Source organism: Mirounga leonina, unplaced genomic scaffold, assembly GCF_011800145.1.
Source record: "Mirounga leonina isolate KUSES-001 unplaced genomic scaffold, KU_Mleo_1.0 Mir_364, whole genome shotgun sequence".
In the NCBI taxonomy this organism is placed as follows: Eukaryota; Metazoa; Chordata; class Mammalia; order Carnivora; family Phocidae; genus Mirounga; species Mirounga leonina.
This window is the reverse complement of record NW_023270708.1, coordinates 1,131,231-1,156,048: the sequence shown is the minus strand read 5'-3', so window position 1 is coordinate 1,156,048 and position 24,818 is coordinate 1,131,231. Positions and strand designations below refer to the sequence as shown.

The 24,818-nt window shown below is 35.2% G+C and overlaps 1 protein-coding gene across 1 annotated transcript in view; it reads right to left on the bottom strand.

Annotated features, from left to right (window-relative positions):
• EFCAB13 (EF-hand calcium binding domain 13) overlaps nucleotides 1-24,818 on the bottom strand; it is a 257,749-nt gene that overhangs the window by 101,574 nt on the left and 131,357 nt on the right. Inside the window, exons 35-42 of the mRNA XM_035030370.1 lie at nucleotides 23,118-23,171; nucleotides 20,955-21,008; nucleotides 15,692-15,796; nucleotides 14,954-15,007; nucleotides 14,289-14,393; nucleotides 11,703-11,765; nucleotides 10,741-10,842; nucleotides 1,305-1,409 (exon numbers count right to left, since the gene is read on the bottom strand). Coding sequence (XP_034886261.1) covers nucleotides 1,305-1,409; nucleotides 10,741-10,842; nucleotides 11,703-11,765; nucleotides 14,289-14,393; nucleotides 14,954-15,007; nucleotides 15,692-15,796; nucleotides 20,955-21,008; nucleotides 23,118-23,171 — 642 coding nt within the window. The remainder of the gene's footprint in view (nucleotides 1-1,304; nucleotides 1,410-10,740; nucleotides 10,843-11,702; nucleotides 11,766-14,288; nucleotides 14,394-14,953; nucleotides 15,008-15,691; nucleotides 15,797-20,954; nucleotides 21,009-23,117; nucleotides 23,172-24,818) is intronic.

Sequence of the window (24,818 nt, the reverse complement as noted above, 5' to 3'; positions counted from 1 at the left end):
AGATCGCCAATAAGCAGTAATTTAAAAATTCTAACTCTGATTTAAAGAAAAAAGGATGAATCATTCAACATGTCCCTTTTATTTCATGTATACTTTTTTATCTAACAATGTTTTTCATTGTCTTGGTTGATTTTAAATTATTATTTTAAAATGAGGAGCAGAAATCAATGGCAATACTAAAAGATAGTCCCAAATAATAATTATATTTCCCCCATAATTCTGCTTATTTTGGCAATATTTTAAAAATTCCATCAACCCTAGATACATAAAAAATAATTTTGTGTTATGAAAACTGGGGTTCCTACATCTAGTCTCACTTTTCTTAATGGATACATGGCAAGCAAAAAAATAAGACAATGAAGATCACTTACATATTCTTTCTGGTACACTAACAGTGGTAAAAACTAGAGAATAAATTAAATAGATTAACAAAAATATACTTGAGGGAACACTGTCTACCTTACATAATGATGGAATTAAATGCACCTTAATAGGATGAGCAAGTATTGTTTCAACTAAGATTATAAGATAGTCAGGTAATGTTCCAGACAGATACTTCTGTTATGTTCTCAGGCTAATATTTAACTTTTGCTTATTTAGTTTGAGAATTCCTTTAGCCCCCATTCAGAATATTAGAACTTTTGGACAGCCTTTGGACCATGAGTCTGGCTCAGGAATGTGGGGATGTAATGCTGGGCATTCAGGCATTCCACACATTCAGGCCTGAGTGCTTAATGATCCTTTTCCCTTCCAGGGTATCTAGAAGATTTGGTCCTGTTCATTTGGTGTAGGAAATAGGGCCTACACTTCACATTCCTTCTTTATTCTGCCTTTTTAAATGTCTTTGAAGATGGTGGGGTGGGGACAGAAATGCTATTTTAATAATTTACCACTTTGTGGCGCCTGGCTGACTCAGTTGGTAGAGCATGTGACTCTTGATCTCAGGGTGGTGAGATCAAGGCCCACATTGGGACTAGAGCTTGCTTTAAAAAATTTAAAAATAATTTCCCACTTTGGGCTATGCTCTATAATTTTTAAAACATTTTCCTGTGTTAAAGTTTCTTCTATTTTATGCATTCCCATTCCCTCACAGCACTAATTCTCTAATTCTGTCCAGGTCTAATAGTGGCCCTAGCCATACTCCAAGCAGAAATAAAGTTGCTGAAAATGTCAAGGAGCAAAACATGTGTACTTATAGTCTGAGCTATCTTTAACGTTTCCATCTTCTTAATGCCAACTAAGTTTTCGGAGATTCTTTTATAGAAGCCCATACTAACCAATTCAAATATATCTTAAACACTCACCATCAACTGGTAGATCTTGTTTCAGATCATTTATTTCCTTTTCTGAAAGGCTCATCCCCATATTTTGCAAAGGGGCATCTGCTTTATTGACATCAATAATCTCTCCTGTGAAAAGGAAAAGAATATGAGAAAAACTTATTGGCTCCAAAATGTGACCATTGATATTATATATGGTGCATTATGATTATCAGCCTCATGAGAAAGACCAAGACTCAATAAAGTCCATTCATATATATCAAAGGGGTCAGTAAGGATGTCAAACTTAGAATAGAAATCTTCCAGGTGATTGGGCAATTTTTGAATCATTTACACCAAAGGGTAAAATCAAAATATGGTTGACACTGAGGGTTTTTTTTTTTCTGAACTCCCAGATTAGATGTTTCAACTCCTTCCTGACAAAAATCTGTAATCAAGTTCTGTTTCCATTTATGTGGAGGCCTATGTTATTCAGACCAACCTTCCTGCCAGAAACTGAAATCTTGGATAAAATGTAAAAAGCATCTCCTCAAAAGTACTGAAAAGCTGATAAGAGAGTAAGGAATTACTACTGCAAAATCTAATGAAAAGCAGGAACCTAGGGAGGTGAGCAGAACACTGTTATTGCTTCTGCTTGAATGGTATTTGTTCCATCTGGATTTGAACTGTAATGATGGCCTCATGGAGTGTGGGTGATTCTGTCCAAATGCCCAGCAGAAGCAAGTATTCCTTAGGAATGTGCTTCCATCCTTAGCCTCAAAGGGTTCTTTCAATAATTGTCCAGGGAAAATAGCTCACAATCAAACACAGAATGAAACAAATTACCAGAGAGAGAATAAGCAAAAATAATAAGCAGCAGCAACATGCTCACAAAAACTTCAGATTTAGAAATTATCAGGCACAAATTATAAAACTATTATGCTTACTATATTTAAAGCAATGGAAAACAAGCTAGAAAGTATCTGCAGGAAACAGGAAGCAATAAAAAGTGACCCAATATAGCTGAAAAAGAAAAAAACAATTTAGAAATGAAAAGAAGGGGGAAAGAGGAGGAAGGAGGGAGGAAGGAAACAAGCACCTGGATGGGAACATGAAGGGGATCCTGAACCACATGGAATTCATCTTCCACCCACTAGTGAATCTAGGGCTGCAGGCAAGTGCAAGTGCTGTCTCACTTTCCTGAGCTTCTTGGTGGGCGGCTCAGGATGTCTCTGGGGTACTCTTACTGGTGCACACCTACTGAGCATATATGGCATCATCTGCACCCATGGAGGCCCGAGCTAGAGCCAAGAGGACACTTCACCACATGGTCTAATCTTGACTCAGAATAATGCGGCTCTATAACGTGGAAGACTTTTATGTTAAATTTAAATTTGAAAGGATAGTCAATATTTCTGTACCAAAGAAAACAAGAAATAATAGTGTGCTATATGCCTTCATATTTCTTCATTATATTGGGATTTTTAACTTGGGACGATAATAAACATGTACATGTGATAAGTCGTCTGATAACCTAAGTGGTTTCTAAACCCAAAGAAATCAATCTTCTCACTAGGAAATATGTTACACAGCAAATAGAAGATGGAAAAAAAAAAAAAAAAGAAAAACCAAATATCCTACAATTAAAAAATCACACAAAAAAGATGTTTCCATAAAGAATAGTCAGAACCAGGGTAGGAGGGTGGGGGCTGAGGAGCTGTGTGTGTGTGTGTGTGTGTGTGTGTGTGTGAGCGTGCTAGGGAGTGAGGTTAGACCTACCAATATTAAAAGATTATAAAGCTGTTATATTTAAGCAATTCAGAACATGAATAAAGAGACCAATAGAATGTAAATTCCCCAAATAGACAAGTGCATATAGAAATCAAGTATATAGTTAGAATGGTGTCTCAAATTGAAGAGAGTGGTGACAGACTTTTAAGTAAATGATTCTGGACAACTGTACAGCCATTTTCAAAAAGGTAAACTAGATCTGTATTTCCTGATGGAATGCAATGTGAAGTACATGGTATTACTTACAAAGTATTGTCAAAAAATGTTGAAACTAAAAAAAATTTTTAAATTAAAAAAAAGTTGAAACTGAAAATAATTAAGCCATTTGAGCTGACTCCTAGTTTATAAGGAATACAGACGATAGAGGAATAAGATAGTTGAGAAAACAGACAAATTTAGTATGTGGGAAATTCTACAAGACATTTGGCAAGAGTTTCTTCAAAAAAATCAGTGCCTAGAGAAAAAGAGGGTAGAGGAACAGCTGTAGATTATGTGAGATTCATGTGTCATAACAGATGCAGTGTGTAAGCTTGTTTGTTTTTTTATTTGAAAAAGCGCACTATAAAAAATATTTTAGAGATAATAAGGGAAATTTAAAATTAAACTATATAATGGTTTTGCAGTTATGTAAAAAATGGTCCATATTTTTAAGGGGTGCATACTGAAATATGTCGGGACAAAATGAAATGGGATTTGCTTTGAACTATTTCAGTCAGAAAAATTAAAAAAAAAAAGCAAGTGTAACAAATCTTCGTAATTGTTGAATCTAGGTGATAGGTATATGTGAGTTCGTTATATTACTCTTTGTACTTTTGTGTATGTTTGGAAATGCTCATCATAGCCAAAAGGTGGAAAGAACCAAATGCCCATCAGCTGATAGTGGATAAAAAAAATATACACATACAACAGAATATATTATTTGGCAACAAAAAGGAATGAAGTTGTACACCCATGTTCATAGCAGCATTATTTATAATAACTAAAATGTGGAAGCAACTCAAGTATCCACTGATGGATGAATGAATGTATATACATACAGTAGAATATTATTTTGACATATGTTACAACACGGATGAAACTTGAGGACATTATGCTAAGTAAAATAAACTAGTCACAAAGAAATAGAAATAGATACTACATGATTCCACTTATATAAGGTACTTAGAGTAGTCAAAATCACCCAGACAGAAAGTAGAATGGTTGCCAGGGGCTGGAGGTAGGGGAGAATGGGTTTTTGTTTAATGGATATATAGTTGTAATTTTACAAAATGAAAAGAATTCTGGAAATGAACGGTGGTAGTGGTTGCACAAAAATGTGAATGTACTTAATACCAGTGAACTGTACATTTAACAATGGTTAAGATAATAAATTTTATATTTTGTATATTTTACCACAATAAATTGAAAATAAAAAAGAATGGAATCCTGATACATGCTACAATATGGATAAACCTGAAAACATTATACTAAATGAAAGAAGCTAGTCACAAAGACCACATACTATCCCATTTATATGAAATGTCCAGAATAGGCAAGTCTATAGAAACGGAAAATAGATCAGTAGTTTCCTAGGGCTTGTGGGGTGGTGGGGGAGAATATAAGGGTGAGAGATATAGGGTATGGGGTTTTTTTCTGGGCTGATCTGGGTACTCACAAAGTCCTTTGATAACTCTACTAACTACAGTGATATTGTAATTAGTCCCAATAAAGTAAATTATAACCCCAAAACGGACATCCAGTGACTCAGACTAGAAGGACATGGGGTAAAATGGGGACAAAGAAGAAATTGGAAGGAGGTAAGAAAACAAGTTTCGGTCTATCTCTGTACTGTATATGAAACTGTCTTCCTACCATGTCATTGAGAATTGAATAGACTGCATGGGTTACGGGCTTGCCTCAGAACATGGGTTCCTAAATGCAAACAAGATAACAGTACTTCCTGTAACGCCAGAAGACAATTGCGTGTGGGATAACTATGAGAGCATCTGGTACTATCAATTGGTATAAGATTACTATATACTATGAAGGGTTTAATTAAGTACAAAAGTCAGCAAATATTTGAGGCATCTATCTGTCCATAGTGTACTATCACTACCCAGCATTGCCAGTCTACCTCTCATTTGGGGTAGAAACTCCTTTCATTTATTCCATTCATTAATTAAATATTTATTATGTACCTAATATGTAAAAGATACTTTGTTGGAGGAGGGATAAAGATGCACACTGAAGGATCAAGCATAGTCTCTGCCAAAAGAAGCTTGCATTTTATAGAAGGGAAGAGGGGAACTCATTTGTAATACAACCAGTTAAGTCAGAGCAAGTTGAGTAAAGGCTGCCTCTCAGGATTTTAGCTTATATTACTAGGGTAATGATGATGGTACCAAAATTGTGAAAGAGTATGAAAACAGGAGCCAGAGTTTCTCAACTACTGGACATGTCATTGGCATCTTCTTTAGGAACAATTATTCATCATGTTGAAAAGTCTTACGAATTGCATGGCAGTTAGTACCCCTGATACTCAAGGAATTTAATGCTAACAGTGCCCACTCTTACAATCACTTGGTGACAACCATTTGTGACAATCAAATACACCCCCAACATATTTCTAAAGGCCCCATGTGGCTACTTTGGTCAAATATTGCAATGAAAACTATGAACTCAGTTTCTGACAAAATTTATGATGTCTGAGGGACAGTCATAGAATATAAGAAATTTGAATACACAATTCAATATTTAAGTGAGAAAACTGATCTGAGGATATAAATCTGAACATTTTCAGAATATAGGGATGGTGGGGGGAAAAGACGTTTTTCTAGAGAGAGTGTTAAATGAAACAATGAACAAAGACAGAACTTCATTTTGCTCTCTGGGATTTATAAAAATGAAGAAATAGGACTTACTTTTACATTAGGAATTAATCCTTCCTGAAGATCTACAAAATATCTTCTGAGTGTAAATGTCACTAGTTTTAGAAATTTTTATATGCATGTTCACAAGCATAAGCTCCCTTCATTTTCTTTTTGTTTTTTTATTTTTATTTTTATTTATTTTATTATGTTATGTTAGTCACCATACAATACATCATTAGTTTTTGATGCAGTGTTCTGTGATTCATTGTTTTCGTATAACACCCAGTGCTCCATGCAGTATGTGCCCTCCTTAATACCATCACCGGGCTAACCCATCCCCCCACCCCCCTCCCCTCAAAGTCACAGTCCTTTCTCAAATACTCACCATTAAGTAGCAGGTTTTCTGTCAGTTTTTCCTGTTCCTTTTCTGGGAGCTTAATCCTCATTTCCCCCAGAATGCTCTCCAAGTTACTCGCATTAACCTTCCCTCCTTAGGAAAGCAATAGGGATGGAAAATGAGAAAAATGGAATGTTTCCAAAATATTAAAAATACATTCCCCTTTGTATTATTAATTTAATTAGCCTGTGTTAATAATTTAAAAAAAGAGAAAATATAACTCATATCTTTGTATTATCATTTAACATTTTAAATAGGACTATCAAGAGTCATTTGACTTTTCAAATTATTCAGAAAAATTTAACAGGATGGATAAAACTAGAACCTATTTCCTTTTACCTTATCTTAGGACAACTGGAGATAGCAAAATGTGCCTAAGGTATAGTTTAGCACCTAGAGCTGTTGGACCACAGATCACATTGTTCCAAACAAGAACAAGTAGTAATTCTCATTTGCCTGAATTCCCAGATCATTTCTGCTGAGCAACTGCTAATCCTTCACTTCAATGTTTGCTGTGTAGACCTATATTTATTTGATTTCTCAATTTAAGATTTTTTCATTTTATTTCCACTCTCCCTGTCCCCAGCTTTTTTCTTTTCCCTGAATTTTCTCTGGCCTTTTGTAGCCTTTAGAAACCTCAGCATTGCTTATAATTCACAGTAAAAGAAGTTGCTGATATAATAAATTTTAACATAAGGTTTTAGGATAGCATTTATTTCTATTTAGAGATGTGTTCTTCTGTGAGTTTTTAAAATGTCTTCTTGGTGCCAAATTAGTAGCTTTAGAGATTCTTTCCATCACTTCATAAACCCAAGACTTCCTGAGTGGCTCAATGCTATATTAAATGCTCAGTGTTAATTTGCATGTTCAGTCTCAGATTTTTAAATTCCTTTTCTATGAGGTTCAATCTGTTTTCCAGAAAAGTGTACAATTTGTTGATATTAATCATCCCCATCTCCTTAGGAAATTGAGAGGAAGAAGACCAAAATTTAGTGACTCTTAAATGGGACCCAAACTATTAATTCCTGTATAATATAGTTATAAGTTTTAGCATAAAGACAATAGCTAAGTAAATTCTTTGATTTTTAAAAGATGTTCAATAATAGAGTTAGAATAAAATCTCTTCCCTTGATCAATCCATATAGCAGAAAGCGTTAAAGGAAATTGATGAACTGCTCAGTGAAATACAGTTGTGGAGATAACAAATTTCATACTTCCATCTAATAAGTGTGATTTTTTGTTGTTGTTGATGATACCCAGGGAAATTTTTCTTTTTCTGAGTAAATTTCCTTAACCATTATTAATTTTTTGTTTATTTTTTATTTTTTAAAAAAGATTTTATTTATTTATTTGAGAGAGACAGAGTGAGAGAGAGAGAGAGTACGAGAGCAGGCAGGGGCAGAGGCAGAGTGAGAAGCAGACTCCCAGCTGAGCAGGGAGCCCAATGTGGGGCTTAATCCCAGGACCCTGAGATCATGACCTGAGCCAAAGGCAGATGCTTAACCAACTCAGCCACCTAGGCACCCTAATTTTTTGTTTATTAACACTCTTCAGACTAGACTTATTTTCTTTTTTGCCACAAATTGTAAACCTTCTATAAATTATGGAACTCCATCTCCCAAGATATAATGTAGATTGTCCACAAAAGTACAGATGGATTAAAAGAAGCATAAATGTGCTATCAAAATATTTGAAAGGTGGCAAGTATCAAAATTTAATATCTTATGTCTTTTTTTATCTTTATTTTTTAAATTTAATTTAATTTTATTATGTTATGTTAGTCACCATACATCATTAGTTTTTGATGTAGTGATCCACGATTCATTGTTTTCATATAACACCCAGTGCTCCATTCAGTACGTGCCCTCTTTAATACCCATCACCAGGCTAACCCATCTCCCCACCACCCTCCCCTCTAGAACCCTCAGTTTGTTTTTCAGAGTCCATCGTCTCTCATGGTTCATCTCTTCCTCTGATTCCCACCCCGCTTCATTTTTCCCTTCCTTCTCCTAAAGACCTTTATTGCACAGCAAAAGAAACTATCAACAAAATGTGAAGACAACCTAATGAATGGGAGAAGACATTAGTAAATGATGTATCTAGTAAGGGGTTAAAATCCAAAATATATAAAGAACTCATACAACTAAATACCAAAAAAGCAAATAATCTAATTTAAAAATGGGCAGAGGACCTGAATAGACACTTTTCCAAAAAACACATACAGATGGCCAACAGACACATGAAAAGATGCTCAGCATCACTCATTGTCAGGGAAATGCAAATCAAAACCAAAATGAGGTATTACTTCACACCATCAGAATGGCTAGTATCAAAAAGATAAGAAATAATAAGTATTGGTGAAGATGAGGAGAAAAGGGAACCATTGTGTACTATTGGTGGGAATGTAAATTGATGCAGCCACTCTGGAAAACAGTATGGAGGTTCCTCATAGAGCTACCATACGATCCAGCAATTGCACTTCTGGGTATTTACCCCAAAGATACAAATCTAGGGATCCAAAGGGGTACGTGTACCCCGATGTTTATAGCAGCAATGTCCACAATAGCCAAACTGTGGAAAGAGCCAAGATGTCCATTAACAGATGAATGAATAAAGAAGATGTGGTATATATATATAATGGAATATTATGCAGCCATCAAAAGGAATGAAATCTTGCCATTTGCAACAGCGTGGATGGAACTGGAGGGTGTTATGCTGAGCGAAATAAGTCAATCAGAGAAAGACATCTATCATATGACCTCACTGATATGAGGAATTCCTAATCTCAGGAAACAAACTGAGGGTTGCTGGAGTGGTGGGGGGTGGGACGGATGGGATGGCTGGGTAATAGACATTGGGGAGGGTATGTGCTATGGTGAGCGCTGTGAATTGTGTAAGACTGTTGAATCACAGACCTGTACCTCTGAAACAAATAATACATTATATGTTTAAAAAAAGAAGAAGAAGAAGATAGCAGGAAGGGAAGAATGAAGGGGGGGAAATTGGAGGGGGAGATGAACCATGAGAGACTATGGACTCTGAGAAACAAACTGAGGGTTCTAGAGGGGAGGGGGTGGGGGAATGGGTTAGCCAGGTGATGGGTATTAAAGAGGGCATGTACTGCATGGAGCACTGGGTATTATACGCAAACAATCAATCATGGAACACTACATCAAAAATTAATGATGTAATGTATGGTGATTAACACAACATAATAAAAAAACTAAAAATAGAAGTACTATATGATCTAGTAATTCCACTTCTGGGTATTTACGAGAAAAAAATGAAAACACTAATTTTAAAAGATATATGTGTACTATGTTTACTGCAGATTTTGTACAATAGCCAAGTATGGAAGTAGACTAAGTGTCCATTGGTAGATGAATGCATGAAGAAGATGGGGTATATATACATGATGGAATACTACTGAGCCATAAAAAAGAATGAAATCTTGTCATTAATGACAGCATGGATGGACCTGGAGGGTATTACACTAAGTGAAATAAGTGAGACAGAGAAATACAAATACCATATGATTTTGCTTACATGTGGAATCTAAAAAACAAAACAAATAACAACAGACTCAAATATATAGAGAACTGGTGGTTGCCAGAGTAGAGGTGGGTGAAGGATAGGTGAAATAGGTGAAGAAGATTAAGAGGTACAAGCTTCCAGTTATAAAGAAAATAAGTCACAGGGATGAAGAGCATAGCATAGGGAATACAGTCAATAATATTGTAATAACTTTGTGTGATGACAGATGACATCTACACTTATCACAGTGAGTATTTCATAATGTATGTAATTGTTGAATCACTATGTTGTACACCTGAAACTAATATTGTATGTCAACTATACTTCAATTAAAAATAAAGAAACTAAAAAAAAGGCCTTCGTGCCATCCATGAGCTTATTCTGATAGATCTTTCTATCAGCTTTAAGAAAGATACAAATCAAAATCTCGCCAAAATGATATGAAGATTCATTAAGGCAATAGAGAAGCCATCATTTCAGAGTCAGACTTTATATCTCCCTAAAGTACAACTGTACTCTCAATAATTTTAAAAAATACGTGAAATGGAAAAAATAAGGCCACTCTTCATTATGGGCCTCTATTGCTGGGCCTCTAGCATGCTGAACACTCCCCATTCGTTTATTCTTTGTGATTTCTCATTTATTTCCATTTAATACTTTTCAATGCCTCCATTTTTCTCTTAATTCTCATTTTAAACTTTAGGACTCACAATGGATTCAAGAATAATAGCCAGAATTTCTCATCCATGGCCATAGGATTTCTGACAAGAGCCAACTCACAAACTAAAAATGAGATGACACAGTTGGTATTTCTTCTTAAGATAAAACAGTAACGCCTTCTAAAAGATTTTTTTGGACATTCTTTCATTTTTACTTAGATAGGAAATAGAATTGTTACAGACATTCTCACCATTGATTGGCAGATTGTTCACCAACTCCCCATGTTTCTTATCTTTGAGTTCTCTCCCCGTGTTTCCTGGAACTTTTTTCAAGTCATTAACATCAACCTTTCCTTCAAAGCAAAAGAAATGAAGACTTCTGGCATTATTGTGAATGATGTCATGATTCCATATAATTAAAAAAATTGTCTTTGCAGCATTACAGCCAACTGCTGGATGAAAAGAGACCCAACCTAACAAATGGGCATTTGGGCCTTCAGATAAACTTTCTTGTTAAGTCTAATATAATCTCCAAATGATAGGCAAGGCAACAGAACATGCAATTACAAGTATAAACTTTGCAGGAAATTAGAATGATACAGATTGCTGATCTAAATAGTTTTATCAGCACTTTTATTGCTTTATTTTGAGATTACCTCTAACTTTACCAAAACTTTCCTTCACTGTTTACTGTGTTGAACTGGAATTTAGCTTTCCCATCATGAAAGAAGATATACTAATTATTGGCAAAGACTCTAGATAATGACTTTGGAAACAAGAGGAGCACTGAAGTTTTATTGCTAAAAGTTCTGATAATCCATTATCTAACTGTAGGCATTTATATATAAACATTTTTTTAAAGAAGTGTAGGGAGAGATTTTTAAAGTCCATATAATCATGATGTGGAAAGAGCATTATATTATAACTTAGTGAAAATAAATTTGGTTCTCCTGAGAAACAAACAGGGTTTTAGAGGGGAGGGGGGAGGGGGGATTGGTTAGCCCGGTGATGGGTATTAAGGAGGGCATGTACTGCATGGAGCACTGGGTGTTATATGAAAACAATGGATCGTGGATCACCACATCAAAAACCAATGATATATTGTATGATGACTAACATAACATAATAAAATTTAAAAAAAGAAAAAAGAAAATAATTTGGTTCTCAGATTTCTAGTAGCATCTTACTCTTAGGTGTTATTCTAAGATGTTACCTCTAATAGCTTTTACTCCATCCATTCCATCTGTTAAGATACTGACACCAAACTTCCCATTAGCTGTTAAAAAAAAAAAAAGGCTAAGTTGGGATCCAGAAAAAGACAGAGCTTTAGAATAAAAACATACAGTACCTATGCTGTGAAAAAACTCCAGGCAGAGTCCAGTATTTCCACTATTTAATTTGAGTACATTTTCAATTCTTAATTTCAGGCTTTCTAGGATTCAGTCTGTATTAGCAAAATGGACTCTGAGATTATAGGAAAAACATTTTGTGATGCCACACTAGTTCATAAACTCTTAGGACAATTCATGCTGTCCATGTTTTTCCTGGAAACTTTCAGTTCTGGCAGGGACACAAAACTCATGCAGGTACCAAGAGTAAAAGAAGTAAAGACCAAAAAGAATGAAATCTTGCCATTTGCAATGACATGGATGGAACTGGAGGGTGTTATGCTGAGTGAAATAAGTCAATCAGAGAAAGACATCTATCATATGACCTCACTGATATGAGGAATTCCTAATCTCAGGAAATAAATTGAGGGTTGCTGAAGTGGTGGGGGGTGGGAGAGATGGGGTGCCTGGGTGATAGACATTGGGGAGGGTATGTGCTATGTGAGCGCTGTGAATTGTGTTAAGACTGTTGAATCACAGACCTGTACCTCTGAAACAAATAATACATTATATTTTTTTAAAAAAAGAAGAAGATAGCAGGAAGGGAAGAATGAAGGGGGGAAATCAGAGGGGGAGACGAACCATGAGAGATGATGGACTCTGAAAAACAAACTGAGGGTTCTAGAGGGGAGGGGGATGGATTAGCCTGGTGATGGGTATTAAGGAGGGCTCATTCTGCATGGAGCACTGGGTGTTATGCACAAACAATGAATCATGGAACACTACATCTAAAACTAATGATGTAATGTATGGGGATTAACATAAGAATAAAAAAATTTTTTAAAAATGCAAAAAAAAAATAAAATAAAATAAAGCTACAGCAAACACTAAAAAAAAAAACCCCAAAAAACCAATGATGTAATGTATGGTGATTAACATAAAAAAAAAAAAAAGTAAAGACCAGAATTCTCATCTCACATCTTTTACTAATGTACTTTCTGTTCTCTTTAATCAGTGTCCCTTTCAGAATGGCTGGTGACTAATTATTACTCTACCATTGCAGCAATAGCTATTAGTTCTTTATTTCTCCAAATAATTATTTTTTTCTTATTCTTTTCTGCTTATTTCAGTTCATCTCTTGATTCATCTTCCACACTCATTAATTCCCCATTCATTAATTCATAAATGAAGGGAGACAGATTTAAAGCCTCACTCCAAGGAACCACCAAACAGACCAGATAATGACAATTCTTAGGGAAAAAGGCTTTGAAAGAGCTCCAGCCCCCGCACTGTTCCCTCCAGTGGCTTCCAGGCTACTAGTTTTCACTGCAAACATAGAATGTTATTTTTCAAGACTATTATGGAGCTGTAAGACAGGGGATGGGAATAGAGCAAGTTAAAACATCACAGAGCCTACTATTCTTACAGAGATTCAGTCTTTTTTTTCTTAAAAAATGCTCTCCAGATTGCAGCAAACCTTTGGTTAATGTCCAGTCCTGAAAATGTTAATTTTGATAATTTTTGCCAGTTTTCTCACTGCTTTTATGGAAGAGAGAGTTTTTTGGTGGCTCTTACTCTGCTTTTTATCTGACATCCCCAGGTAAGTTTCTAAACTAACTAAACTAGGTAAGATCACAGCTAAAAATTACCTTATCTGGAAATTATTGATAGCTCCACCTAATTACCTTTTCCTGATATCCCAATAAAACTTAAAAGCATAAAGAAAATAAGCAAATAAAAAACTAACTACATGTTTTTCATTGGTACACAATAGTACTAGAAAATTAAGGAATGATTTAATAAAAAATATCTTTTGGAAAAAAACCCCACCCTATTAGAAGTGTATGAAACCCATGGCAAAGATATAACTAAATAGCATTTGAATCATATGAAAAAAACATATTTACATGTAAGAGGCAGTATTCAATAAAATGTTTCTAGGTGATATTTCTTGATCTCATTGGATTGTGCCCAGCTAAACATATTCTATTTCAGTTTATTTAAAGTGGGGATTACTCTGTGATTCACCACACTTCAATCCTAATTAATATTTTCTTTAATACCTATAATTCTGACCTTGAATCATGAAATCTGGTCCAAGGATATGGCCTATATATAACTAGGAAAAATGTCATACATATTGGCTGAAACCTGTAGCCCTTGTTCCTGTGAAAGCAACATTCTAAGCTTCAACGAGAATACTAAGAATTGTGATATACTAGACATTAAGCTCCTTAGGTCAAGGACTATGTTTATTTTTATTCACCATTGTATCTCTAGCACTTAGCATAACACCTGATATACAGTGCTCAGTAAATATTTGCTAAATAAGTGAATAGTGAAAAAGTACCAACTTTAGATTATTATATTAAGAGAAAAAATCATTCTTATTTCAGCTACATAAGTCCTATAAAAAATACCAGCCTCAACCCAAATTTTCATGAAGGTACAATGATACCTAAATCACTCACCATCAACTGGTAGAGTTGGAGTAAGATCATTAAGTTCTTCAGCTGTAAGTCTGATTGCCATGTTTTCAAGAATAGAGTCAAGGTCATGGTCATCAACCTGCAACCCTATAAAAAAGAAAGACATGAGGAAATTAAAATGAAAGTCAAAATATGATATTAATTCCCATGTATAGTAGTTATTAATTTCATTGTAAAAAGAGGTTAAGGACATTTAAGTGTTTAAAGAGAGTCATTAATGGACTAAAATTAATCTATTCATTTATATCCGATACATCTAATATTGAAGATAAGCTTGCATAACAATACATTGAAATAGGGCTGAGAAACCATTCAGGTTAATTTTGGTCGCAAAACAACAAATCTAACAGTTTTTAATATAAATATCTATACAAATCAAGTTGAATTTGATCACTGTATTTCAAGATATACTATCTTAAACTTTTATAGCTAGGCCTACATTTTATTATCTCCACATCCAAAATTGAGGTAAACCTAAATATTTAGAACATCTTTTAAATATAAAACAAAATTATTTCATCAATATGAACATATATATTAAAACTAATTATGGGAATATATGTGAGAATGGTAGGAAGCAGTATTTAATAAGAAAAAAGCAAAACACAAGAGTTTCAATCTGACTTCTCAATTTGCATCTCACTCACCTATTATATCTTCTGGACAAGTCAGCAACCTATTTTTATATACATTTCTACTAGCTGTAGATGGAAGAAACACATAATTTAGGTCACAGAGAAAGTATCTAGACATGCTAAAATAATACCAAATATCCAAGTTCAGAAATATAGAGCATAAAATAATTTGCTCCTAAAATTTACCTAATATCTTCTAGAAATAATAAAAAGTGTAAACAAAATTCTTAATATGTATGGTAAATCTATCAATTCTTTAGCACCTGAGACAATTATTAATACCTATCATGCCAAAGCAAAACACTTCCATATGTTGTATTTTTTCTGAGTCCACCTTTTTTTCCCTCTCCTATTATAGCTCTACATCTCTCCTCCTCCTCCTCCTGTTTCCTAGAGGTCTTAACCAAAGGCATCTCAATGGAATGAAAAATATTAATATTCCTTATTCCAAATGGCAAGAATTATAATTGATGAGCCTCTTGATTTGCATATTTTAAATGGAAATTTATGTATTCCTATATATTAAAAATAATCACCCTTAAAATTATGGCTATTTTTAAACTCTAACTTATAAATGATCTGAAATAAGCAGAGTATTGGATAATAAAATAATTTAGGGATATAATCCTAATTCCCTGAAGATTCTACCCGATACTTGCAATTCTGAAAAACTCCCTTTATGACTATATTAACTCTCTTGAAGGCAATATGAACTCTCTTGAAGACTATTCTGATAGTTGAAATGCCCACCATTAACTGGAAGTGACTTATTTAGCTCCAAGTGTTCTTTAGGTGAGGGATCTATCCCCATTTTTTGCAGGACATTATCCAGCTCACTGAAGTCAACTTCTCCTCCTTCAAAACAAAAGAAGTAGAAAAAGATAACATTTTTTAAATATCATAATTTCAAATTATTAAAGAGAAATAAGGCATAATGATACCTGCTAAACAACAAGCAGTCAATTGGCAGACAGAGAATGAACAGTATTTCTTTAACACTGGTAAAAGAGATGCTCCCTTAATGATGGCTATAAAATAATATTTCACAATTGAATAAGGTTCATATAATTTAAAAATTATTAGAATAATAAAGATGATTGGTACAAATAACTGTTTAATATAGGGTATGAGATTAAGCTAGAAATCAATAGCAAGAGATACTAGAAAAATCCTCTAAGTTTGGAAATTAAAGAATCCCTCTCTAAATAAATTATGTGTCAAAAAAAAACCACACTGGAAGTTAGAATATATTTTGAATTGAGTAACAATAATAATATTACATATTAAAACTTGCAAAGGTGTACTCAGAGGGAAATTTACACCCTTAAACGCATATAGTAGAAAAGATGAAAAGATCAATAACCCAAGGTTCTATCTCCAGAAGTCAGAAAAGAACAGCAAATTAAACCCCCCAAAAGGAGAAGAAAAATAATAAGGACAAAAGCAGAAATTACTGAAGTGAAAAACAAACTTTAAATAAAATGAATACAGCCAATGTTGGGTTTTGGAAGACTAACAAAAGTGCTAAATGCCTGCATTATGACCAACAAAGGAAAAAAGGAGAGAAAGCACAAATAACATATTTTTAATGACAAAAAGGACATCACCAAGAATAGCCAAGAGAAGCCTAAGGAAATAAAACAGATTTGGAGGATTTACGCTTCAGATACCAAGACATATATATATATTTTTAAAGATTTTATTTATTTATTTGACAGAGAGAGAGAGATAGTGAGAGCAGGAACACAAGCAGGGGGAGTGGGAGAGGGAGAAGCAGGCTTCCTGCCAAGCACGGAGCCTGATGTGGGACTCCATCCCAGGACCCTGGGATTATGACCTGAGCCGAAGGCAGACACTTAACGACTGAGCCACCCAGGCGCCCCAGATACCAAGACATATTAAAGCTATGGACCAACAAATAGACCAAAGAAAAAGAATAAAAAGAATGAAAAGCCCAGATATATGCAACACATTCAGTTGGCCTTACATTAAAGTAGGGAAAGGATCATCTTGTCAATAAATGGTACTGCATATCCATTTAGAAACAGACAGTTACAGAAGGGAGGAGGGTGGGGGGAGGGGGTAGCTGGGTGATGGGTATTAAGGAGGGCACGTGTTGTGATGAGCACTGGGTGTTATACACAATTAAGGAATCATTGAACTCTACATCAAAAACTAATGATGTACTATATGTTTGCTAACTGAATATAAAAAAAAGAAACAAAATAGTGACCTTTATTCTGTATCATATAGAAAAATCAATTCTGAGTGGATTATAGATCTAAATGTGAAAGGAAAATAACAAAACTCCCAGAAGATAAAATAGTAAAGGTTTTCATGACCCTAGTGTATGCAAGGATTTCTTAAACAAGCCCCCAAACACTCTAACTATAAAAGAAAAGACTGACTAATTCAACTACATGAGAAAGCGAAACTTTTGTTCATCAGAAGATAAAACACAACCGGAGACCCTGCTCAGTGCTGCCAGCATCCTGGCAGAGAAGCTGAGGTCACCATCAAACTTGAAATATTTAAAGTGGAGACAATCAAAGTGCATTGTTGTGGGTGATGGTGCTGTTGGTAAAATGTGTCTTCTGATATTCTACACAATGAACAAATTTCCATCTGAGTATGTACTGACTGTTTTTTGGGGTTTTTTTTAAAAGATTTTATTTATGTATCTGAGAGACAGAGAGAGAGAGAGAGAGCACGAGCTCTCGCACAAGCATAGGGGAGTAGCAGAGGCAGAGGGAGAAACAGACTCCAGCTGAGCAGGGAGCTCAATCCCAGGACCCCGAGATCATGACCTGAGCCAAAGGCAGACGCTTAACGACTGAGCCACCCAGCTGCCCCAAATTTAGTGCTTTTAGAATGGGTTCAAACTTAAGCAACCAGCAACCTAATATAGACTGCTGTACGCATTAGATATTATATATAAACCTAATGGTAACTACAAATCAAAAACCTGTAATAGAAATGCAAAAAATAAAGAGAAAGATATTCAAGCATATCACTGAAGAAGGCCATCAAACCACAAAGGAACAGAGCAAGAAAGGAACAAAGAAGAACTACAAAATCAATCATAAAACAAGTAAGAAAATGGTCATAAGTGCATACCTATCAATAATTACTTTGAATGTAAACGGACTAAAAACTTCAATCAAAAGACATGGAGTGATGAAATGGATACAAAAGCAAGACCTATTTATTTTATTTTATTTTTTTTTAAAGATTTTATTTATTTGACAGAGAGAGATAGCGAGAGCAGGAACACAAGCAGGGGGAGTGGGAGAGGGAGAAGCAGGCTTCCTGCCGAGCAGGGAGCCCGATGTGGGACTCGATCCCGGGACCCCGGGATCATGACCTGAGCCGAAGGCAGACGCTTAACGACTGAGCCACCCAGGCGCCCAGCAAGACCTATTTATATGCTGTGTACAAGAGACTCATTCCAGACCTAAAGATATATGCAGATTTAAAGTGAAGGTATGGAAAAACATTTATCATGCAAATGGAAGTGAAAAAAAAAAGCTGGGGTAGAAATACTTAGACAAAATAGACTTTAAAACAAAGGCTGTAATAAGGGACAACAAGGACATTACATAATGATAAAAGGAACAATCCAACAAGAAAGTAAAATAATTGTAAATATTTAGGCATTAACATGGGAGCACCCAAATACATAAAGCAACTATTAATAGATATGAAGGAAGAAATCAATAGTAATACAATAACAGTAGGGGACTTTAACACCCCACTTACATCAATGGATAGATTATCCAGACAGAAAATCAACAAGGAAACGGTGGCTTTGAATGACACTTTAGACCAGATGGATCTAAAAGATGTATTTAGAACATTCCATCCAAAAACAGTGGAATACACATTCTTTTCAAGTGCATATGGAACATTCTCCAGAATAGATCATATTAGGCCACAAAACAAGTCTCAACAAATTCAAAAGGATTGAAGTCGGCAACCTACAGACTGGGAGAAGATATTTGCAAATGACATATCAAATAAAGGGTTAGTATCCAAAATATATAAAGAACTTATACAACTCAACAATAAAAAACCCTAAATAAACCAATTAAAGAATGGGTAGAAGACATGAACAGACATTTCTCCAAAGAAGACATACAGATGGCTAACACATGGAAAGATGCTGAGTATCACTCATCATTAGGGAAATGCAAATCAAAACTACAATGAGATAACCTCACACATGTCAGAATGGCTAAAATCAAAAACACAAGAAACAACAGTTGTTAGCGAGGATGTGGAGAGAAAGGAACCCTTATGCACTGTTGGTGGGAATACAAGCTGGTGAAGCCACTGTGGAAAACATTATGGAGGTTCCTCAAAAAATTAAAAATAGAACTACCCTATGATCTGGTAACCACACTACTGGGTATTTACCCAAAGAATACAAAAGCACTAATTCAAAAGGATATAGGCACCCCTATGTTTACTGCATTATTTATAATAACCAAATTATGGAAACAGCCCATGGGTCCATCAACTGATGAATGGATAAAGAAGATGTGATACACACACACACACACACAATGGAATATTATTCAGCCATAAAAAGAATGAAATCTCGCCATTTGCAACAACATGGATGGAGAGAGAGACTATAATTCTACGTGAAATAAGTCAGTCAGAGAAAGACAAATATCATATGTTTTCACTCATATGTGGAATTTAAGAAACAAAACAAATGAACAAACAGAAAAAAGAGAGATAGGTAAACCAAGAAACAGACTCTTAACTACAGAGAACAAACTGATGGTTACAACCAGAGTGGAGGTGGGTGGGGGATGGGTGAAATAGGTGATGGGGATTAAAGAGTACACTTAGCATGATGAGCAGTGAGTAATGTATAGAGGTGTTGAACCACTATAATGTACACCTGAAACTAATATAACTCCTTATGCTAATTATACTTGAATTAAAAAAATAAATATTTAAAAAAATTCAATATGTAAAACACAGACATCCAAGCAGACAAACAGGCAACAGACATGAAAGGAACTTTACAAAAGAAGTATCCAAATAACCAATAAACATGAAAAAGGTGCTCAACATCATTAATCACTAGGGATATGCAAACTCTAACAGTGGGATTCTACAGCATGCACACCAAAACGGCTAAAATGGAGAAGAGAGAAGTATTAGCAAGGATGTAAAGCAATTGAAACTCTGATATACCGTTGGTTGATGTATAAAATGGTACAACTACTTTAGAAAATGGATTGACAATATCTAACAAAGTATACACAATCCTATCCTATAACAAAGCAACTTCATTTCTAGGTATTATGGCCTAGAATTATGCACATATGTTCACCAAAAGGCATATACAGAATATTCATAGCAATATATTCTTCTTAACTGCTCCAACCCTGAAATGTGCTGTGATGATAGATTGGAAAGGTACATTGCAGTATACTTATACAGAGGAATATTGCACAGCAATGTATTCAGATACAATGAGTTAGTTAGAAATCATTTCAGCCACTATGGAAGGTTCTCTAAAGATCTCCTTGACTATAATTTCATACATTTTATAATATGAAGCAATGAACACTAACAAACTGCTGCTACATGCAACAATATGGATGAATCTCAGAGAATAACATGTACTATAATGTTAAAGGGAAGAAGTAAGATATCATGGAACACAAATCATATGGTTCCATTTACACAAATTTCAAAAACAGGTGAAACTAATCTGTGGCCCTAGAATAAAGGATGCAGTTACCTCCAGAGAGTATGGAGCAAGTGACTGTGAAGTGGTATAGGGATCTTCTGGATTATTGATAATGCTTATTTCTTAACCAGGTGATAGTTAAATAGATATGTTCACTTTGCAATAATTCTTAAGCTGGACACACATGATTATATGACATAGTAGTAATGTATTTCATACTTCAGTAAAATATTTATCATAGAAAAATATAGTTTAGTGTAAAGAATTGGGATCTCAAGTTTACAGTAGCTTCTCACTGACCTGTAATATCTTGTACTGTATCTATCAGTGTTTTCAGATCAGTCTTCCCTTTAGCTATAAAATAAGGCATAATTGAGATACAAAGCAGATTCATTTAAAAATTATAAAACAATAAACCAGAAACAAGTTAAATTCCATTATTCCATATCATTATTTGGGCTCATTTTAATTGCATAATCCTTAGTTTTCAGAGATTGACCTAAAATATGGCAGTGGTAGCAGGGACAGAGAGACATTGATGGATTTATATGTAGGATTTTTTTCAATGTTTTATTATGAAAATTTGTAAACATACAGCAAAGTTGAAAGAATTGTGCAATAAACACCCTTATGTCCACCATCTAGATTCTCCTCCAAACCCATCATTTTGATCTGATCTCCTAAGCTCTCTAATCTCTCTTTCAGTCAGGGAAGGAAAGAAAACTGAATTTAATGAGTGTCTACCAAGCCATGTAGTGGGATGGGTGCTTTCATATACTATATCTCAATCTTCTGTAAAGTTATTATGACTTAAAAAAAAAAAGAAACTGAGCCTCAGAAAAGTTAAGATATTTGCCTAAAGTCACAAAGTTAGTATGAGACAGAAAACTGTAGCTATCAGATTCCTAAATCAACACTTGCTCCATTCCACCAAATCAACCAGGCTGCTGGGGTAGAATTTAAAAGCAGCATAATCACTTGCATTAATATTCTTAAAACTGACCATGAGCACACTTAGTCCTCAGAAAGCACCTTCTCTAATATGATAGCCCTAACCTCCAAATCAAAATTTCACTTATATTTTTTGCTTATATATTTCTTTTGCCCCTTTAATCAAATGCAACTTTAAGAACAAGCACCACACTTTTTTTATCCCTCCATGGATTGGTAGATGGGCATTAGGATTGTTTCCAATTTTTAGGTATTATGAATAAAGCTGCTATGAATATTCATGCACAAATATTTCTGTGAACATATATATTCATTTACCTTGGAAAGATACCCACTAGTGGGATTGCTGGGTCTTATGGTAAATTTATGTTCAGCTTTTTAAGAAGTTGCCATACTGATCTCCATGGTAGTTAGAATACCCTCTAGCAATTGTATAAGTTACAGTTACTCCATATTATTGTTAATACTTGGTCTTGTCGATCTTTTTAATTTTTGTTATTCTAAGGGATGAATAGCAGTATCTACTAATGATTTAAATTGCATTTCTCTGATAAATACTGTTCGGCCCCCTTTCATGTGGTTATTGGCCATTTATATATCTTCTTTTTTTCCCCATCATTTTACATGATCTGGTTGTGTACATAAAAATTCCACAGGATTTTTTTTATTTAAATTCAATTAGCCAAGATATATATCTTCTTTTGTGAAATGTCCATTCAAATTTTTTGCCCACTTTCATTGGTTTGTCTTCTTATGATTGAGTTGTTCTTGATATTCTGGATATCAGTCCTTAGTCACATACGTTTTGCAAATATATTCTCCCAGTCTGTGTCTTGCCTTTTATTTTCTTAACTGTGTCTTTCAGAAAAAGAAGTTATTTATCTTGATGAGATCCAATTTAATCATTTTTAAAATTTCATGCTTAAGACTCTTAGCCACCTGTCTAAGAAATCTTTTTCTACCCTAAGGTCACAAAATTATTTTCCTATATTTTCTTCAAGAAGTTCTCCTTGGGGCCAGATAAATAATTGACTTTGACTAATAAAGGTGAATTGGCTTTCTTCATTGAATTTTGGGTTTAGTTTTTCTTGACTAAATTCACTGGAAACAATCTAATATACATTGTTTTTCAAAAAGTGGCAAAATACACAAAATATACAAAAAGAATTTGCCATAGATAGTACTGTAAGTTTAAAAAGTTTATTATAGGGGCGCCTGCATGGCTCAGTCGTTAAGCGTCTGCCTTCGGCTCAGGTCATGGTCCCAGGGTCCTGGGATCGAGCCCCGCATCGGGCTCCCCGCTCAGCAGGAGGCCTGCCTCTCCCCCCTCCACTCCCCTTGCCTGTGCTCCTCTCTCAATGTGTCTCTCTCTGTCAAATAAATAAATAAAATCTTAAAAAAAAAAAAAGTTTATTATACTTATTCAAATCTCTAGCACTTAACATAGCATCGCCTATTCAGTAAATATCTGTTAAATAAATGAATTAGTTAATTAACAAATTTTTCACTCACCAGTAGATGACCTCCTATCTTTTATCCCATTCTTCTTGTTCACTTTTTTATCAGCTGTAAAATACAAAATTAGGTCATAAAGGTAAATACTTATAATTATAGTGAATGTTATAAAATTATTAATGTAAACACAGCAATTTAGGGAGGTTGCATTTATTGACCTAAATATGATCTAATCTAATTCCAAATAAATATAAGCAATAGGAAAAAAGAAAGCTATCAAGAATCAGTGAAGATTCTTGTTTCTGAGAGATAATGAATCAGTTACAAAATAGGGCACTTTGAAAAATATATAATAAACAAAAAAAATCAGAATTCAAGTTTTGTAGTATCTTTCAGAACTCAGAATGAGTTCCCTTTTAGGCAGTGAGAAAAAGAAGACACATTTGAGGCGCCTGGCTGGCTGGGTTGGTGGAGCGTGTGACTCTGTATCTCGGGGTTAGGGGTTTGAGCCCCACGTTGGGTATAGAGATTGCTTAAAAATAAGATCTTAAGGGGCGCCTGGGTGGCTCAGATGGTTAAGCCTCTGCCTTCGGCTCAGGTCATGGTCCCAGGGTCCTGGGATCGAGTCCCACATCGGGCTCCCTGCTAGGCGGGGAGCCTGCTTCTCCCTCTGCCTCTCTCTCTCTCTCTCTCTCTCTCACGAATAAATAAATAAAACATTAAAAAAAAAAATAAGATCTTAAAAAAAAGAGAGAGACGAGCACATAGTACATCATTAGCTAACTGAACATAATAAAAGAATTTTATAATAAAAATAAATAAATAAATAAAAATCCTTTACCTCTCAAAAAAAAAAATTCATTCTGCTGATGTAAGGAGATAGGGGTATGCCATCTTTTTTCCTTGTTACCCAACAAAACTTTTAAGCCATTCATTTTAGTGAGCTGCCTCTTCCAGTTGTGCAAAACAACCAAGAAAAACGAGGCCTGTGATTGAGAGTCTATTGGGAGCCCTGGAAGGCAGCAGGACATACAGACCTTGCTGAGAAGCTACAGCAAGGGGGAAAGTAGAGAAGAAATGGGAGCACTGACATCTCAGCAGGAGAGTCTGTGACAGCCACCAAATTTTCCACAGTCCCAGCATAGCATCAAATAGCAAAACACTTCTTGTGACCCAGTGAAAGGAACAGGGGTTAGTGAGAGGAGCCCAAAACCCCAAGCACCTGATAGTCGAGCTGAGGTTCACAGCAAGAAGGGCCAATACAGATGGCAAGATAAAATGCCAAGTGCAAAGGGAGGCCAGTCAGCGAATGCCAGCATGAAGATTTAAAAATAAATGAGGATCAGAGCAGACATATCATAATGATGTTTTGACTCCTTTGACTCTGTTTTGACTCCTTAAGTACAGTAACCTACCTGGCTGAAGCTGCTCCTTCATATTCTTTTCTGTGTCCTACCACACCATGTGCATATCCCCATACGTTAGCATTTCCATTAGGAATGCTTTTACTACCTGTCCTGGTCTATCAAGTCTGTGTTAGGACCACTTCACCTCTATTCCCACTCCTGTGCAAACTCGGGGGTCAGGGACACAAGCAGCCATCTCCCCTGTATGATTCTGTTGTCTGTTGTCTGTTGCATTTAGTCCCATTTCCTTCACATCCGGTCCCCTGTCGGTGTCCATTAGGCCTCTCCTCTCCCACGCTCCCTTGGCCTGTGGAACGTTGTCTGGTCCTAGCTGTGGTTCCCATCGCTCCCT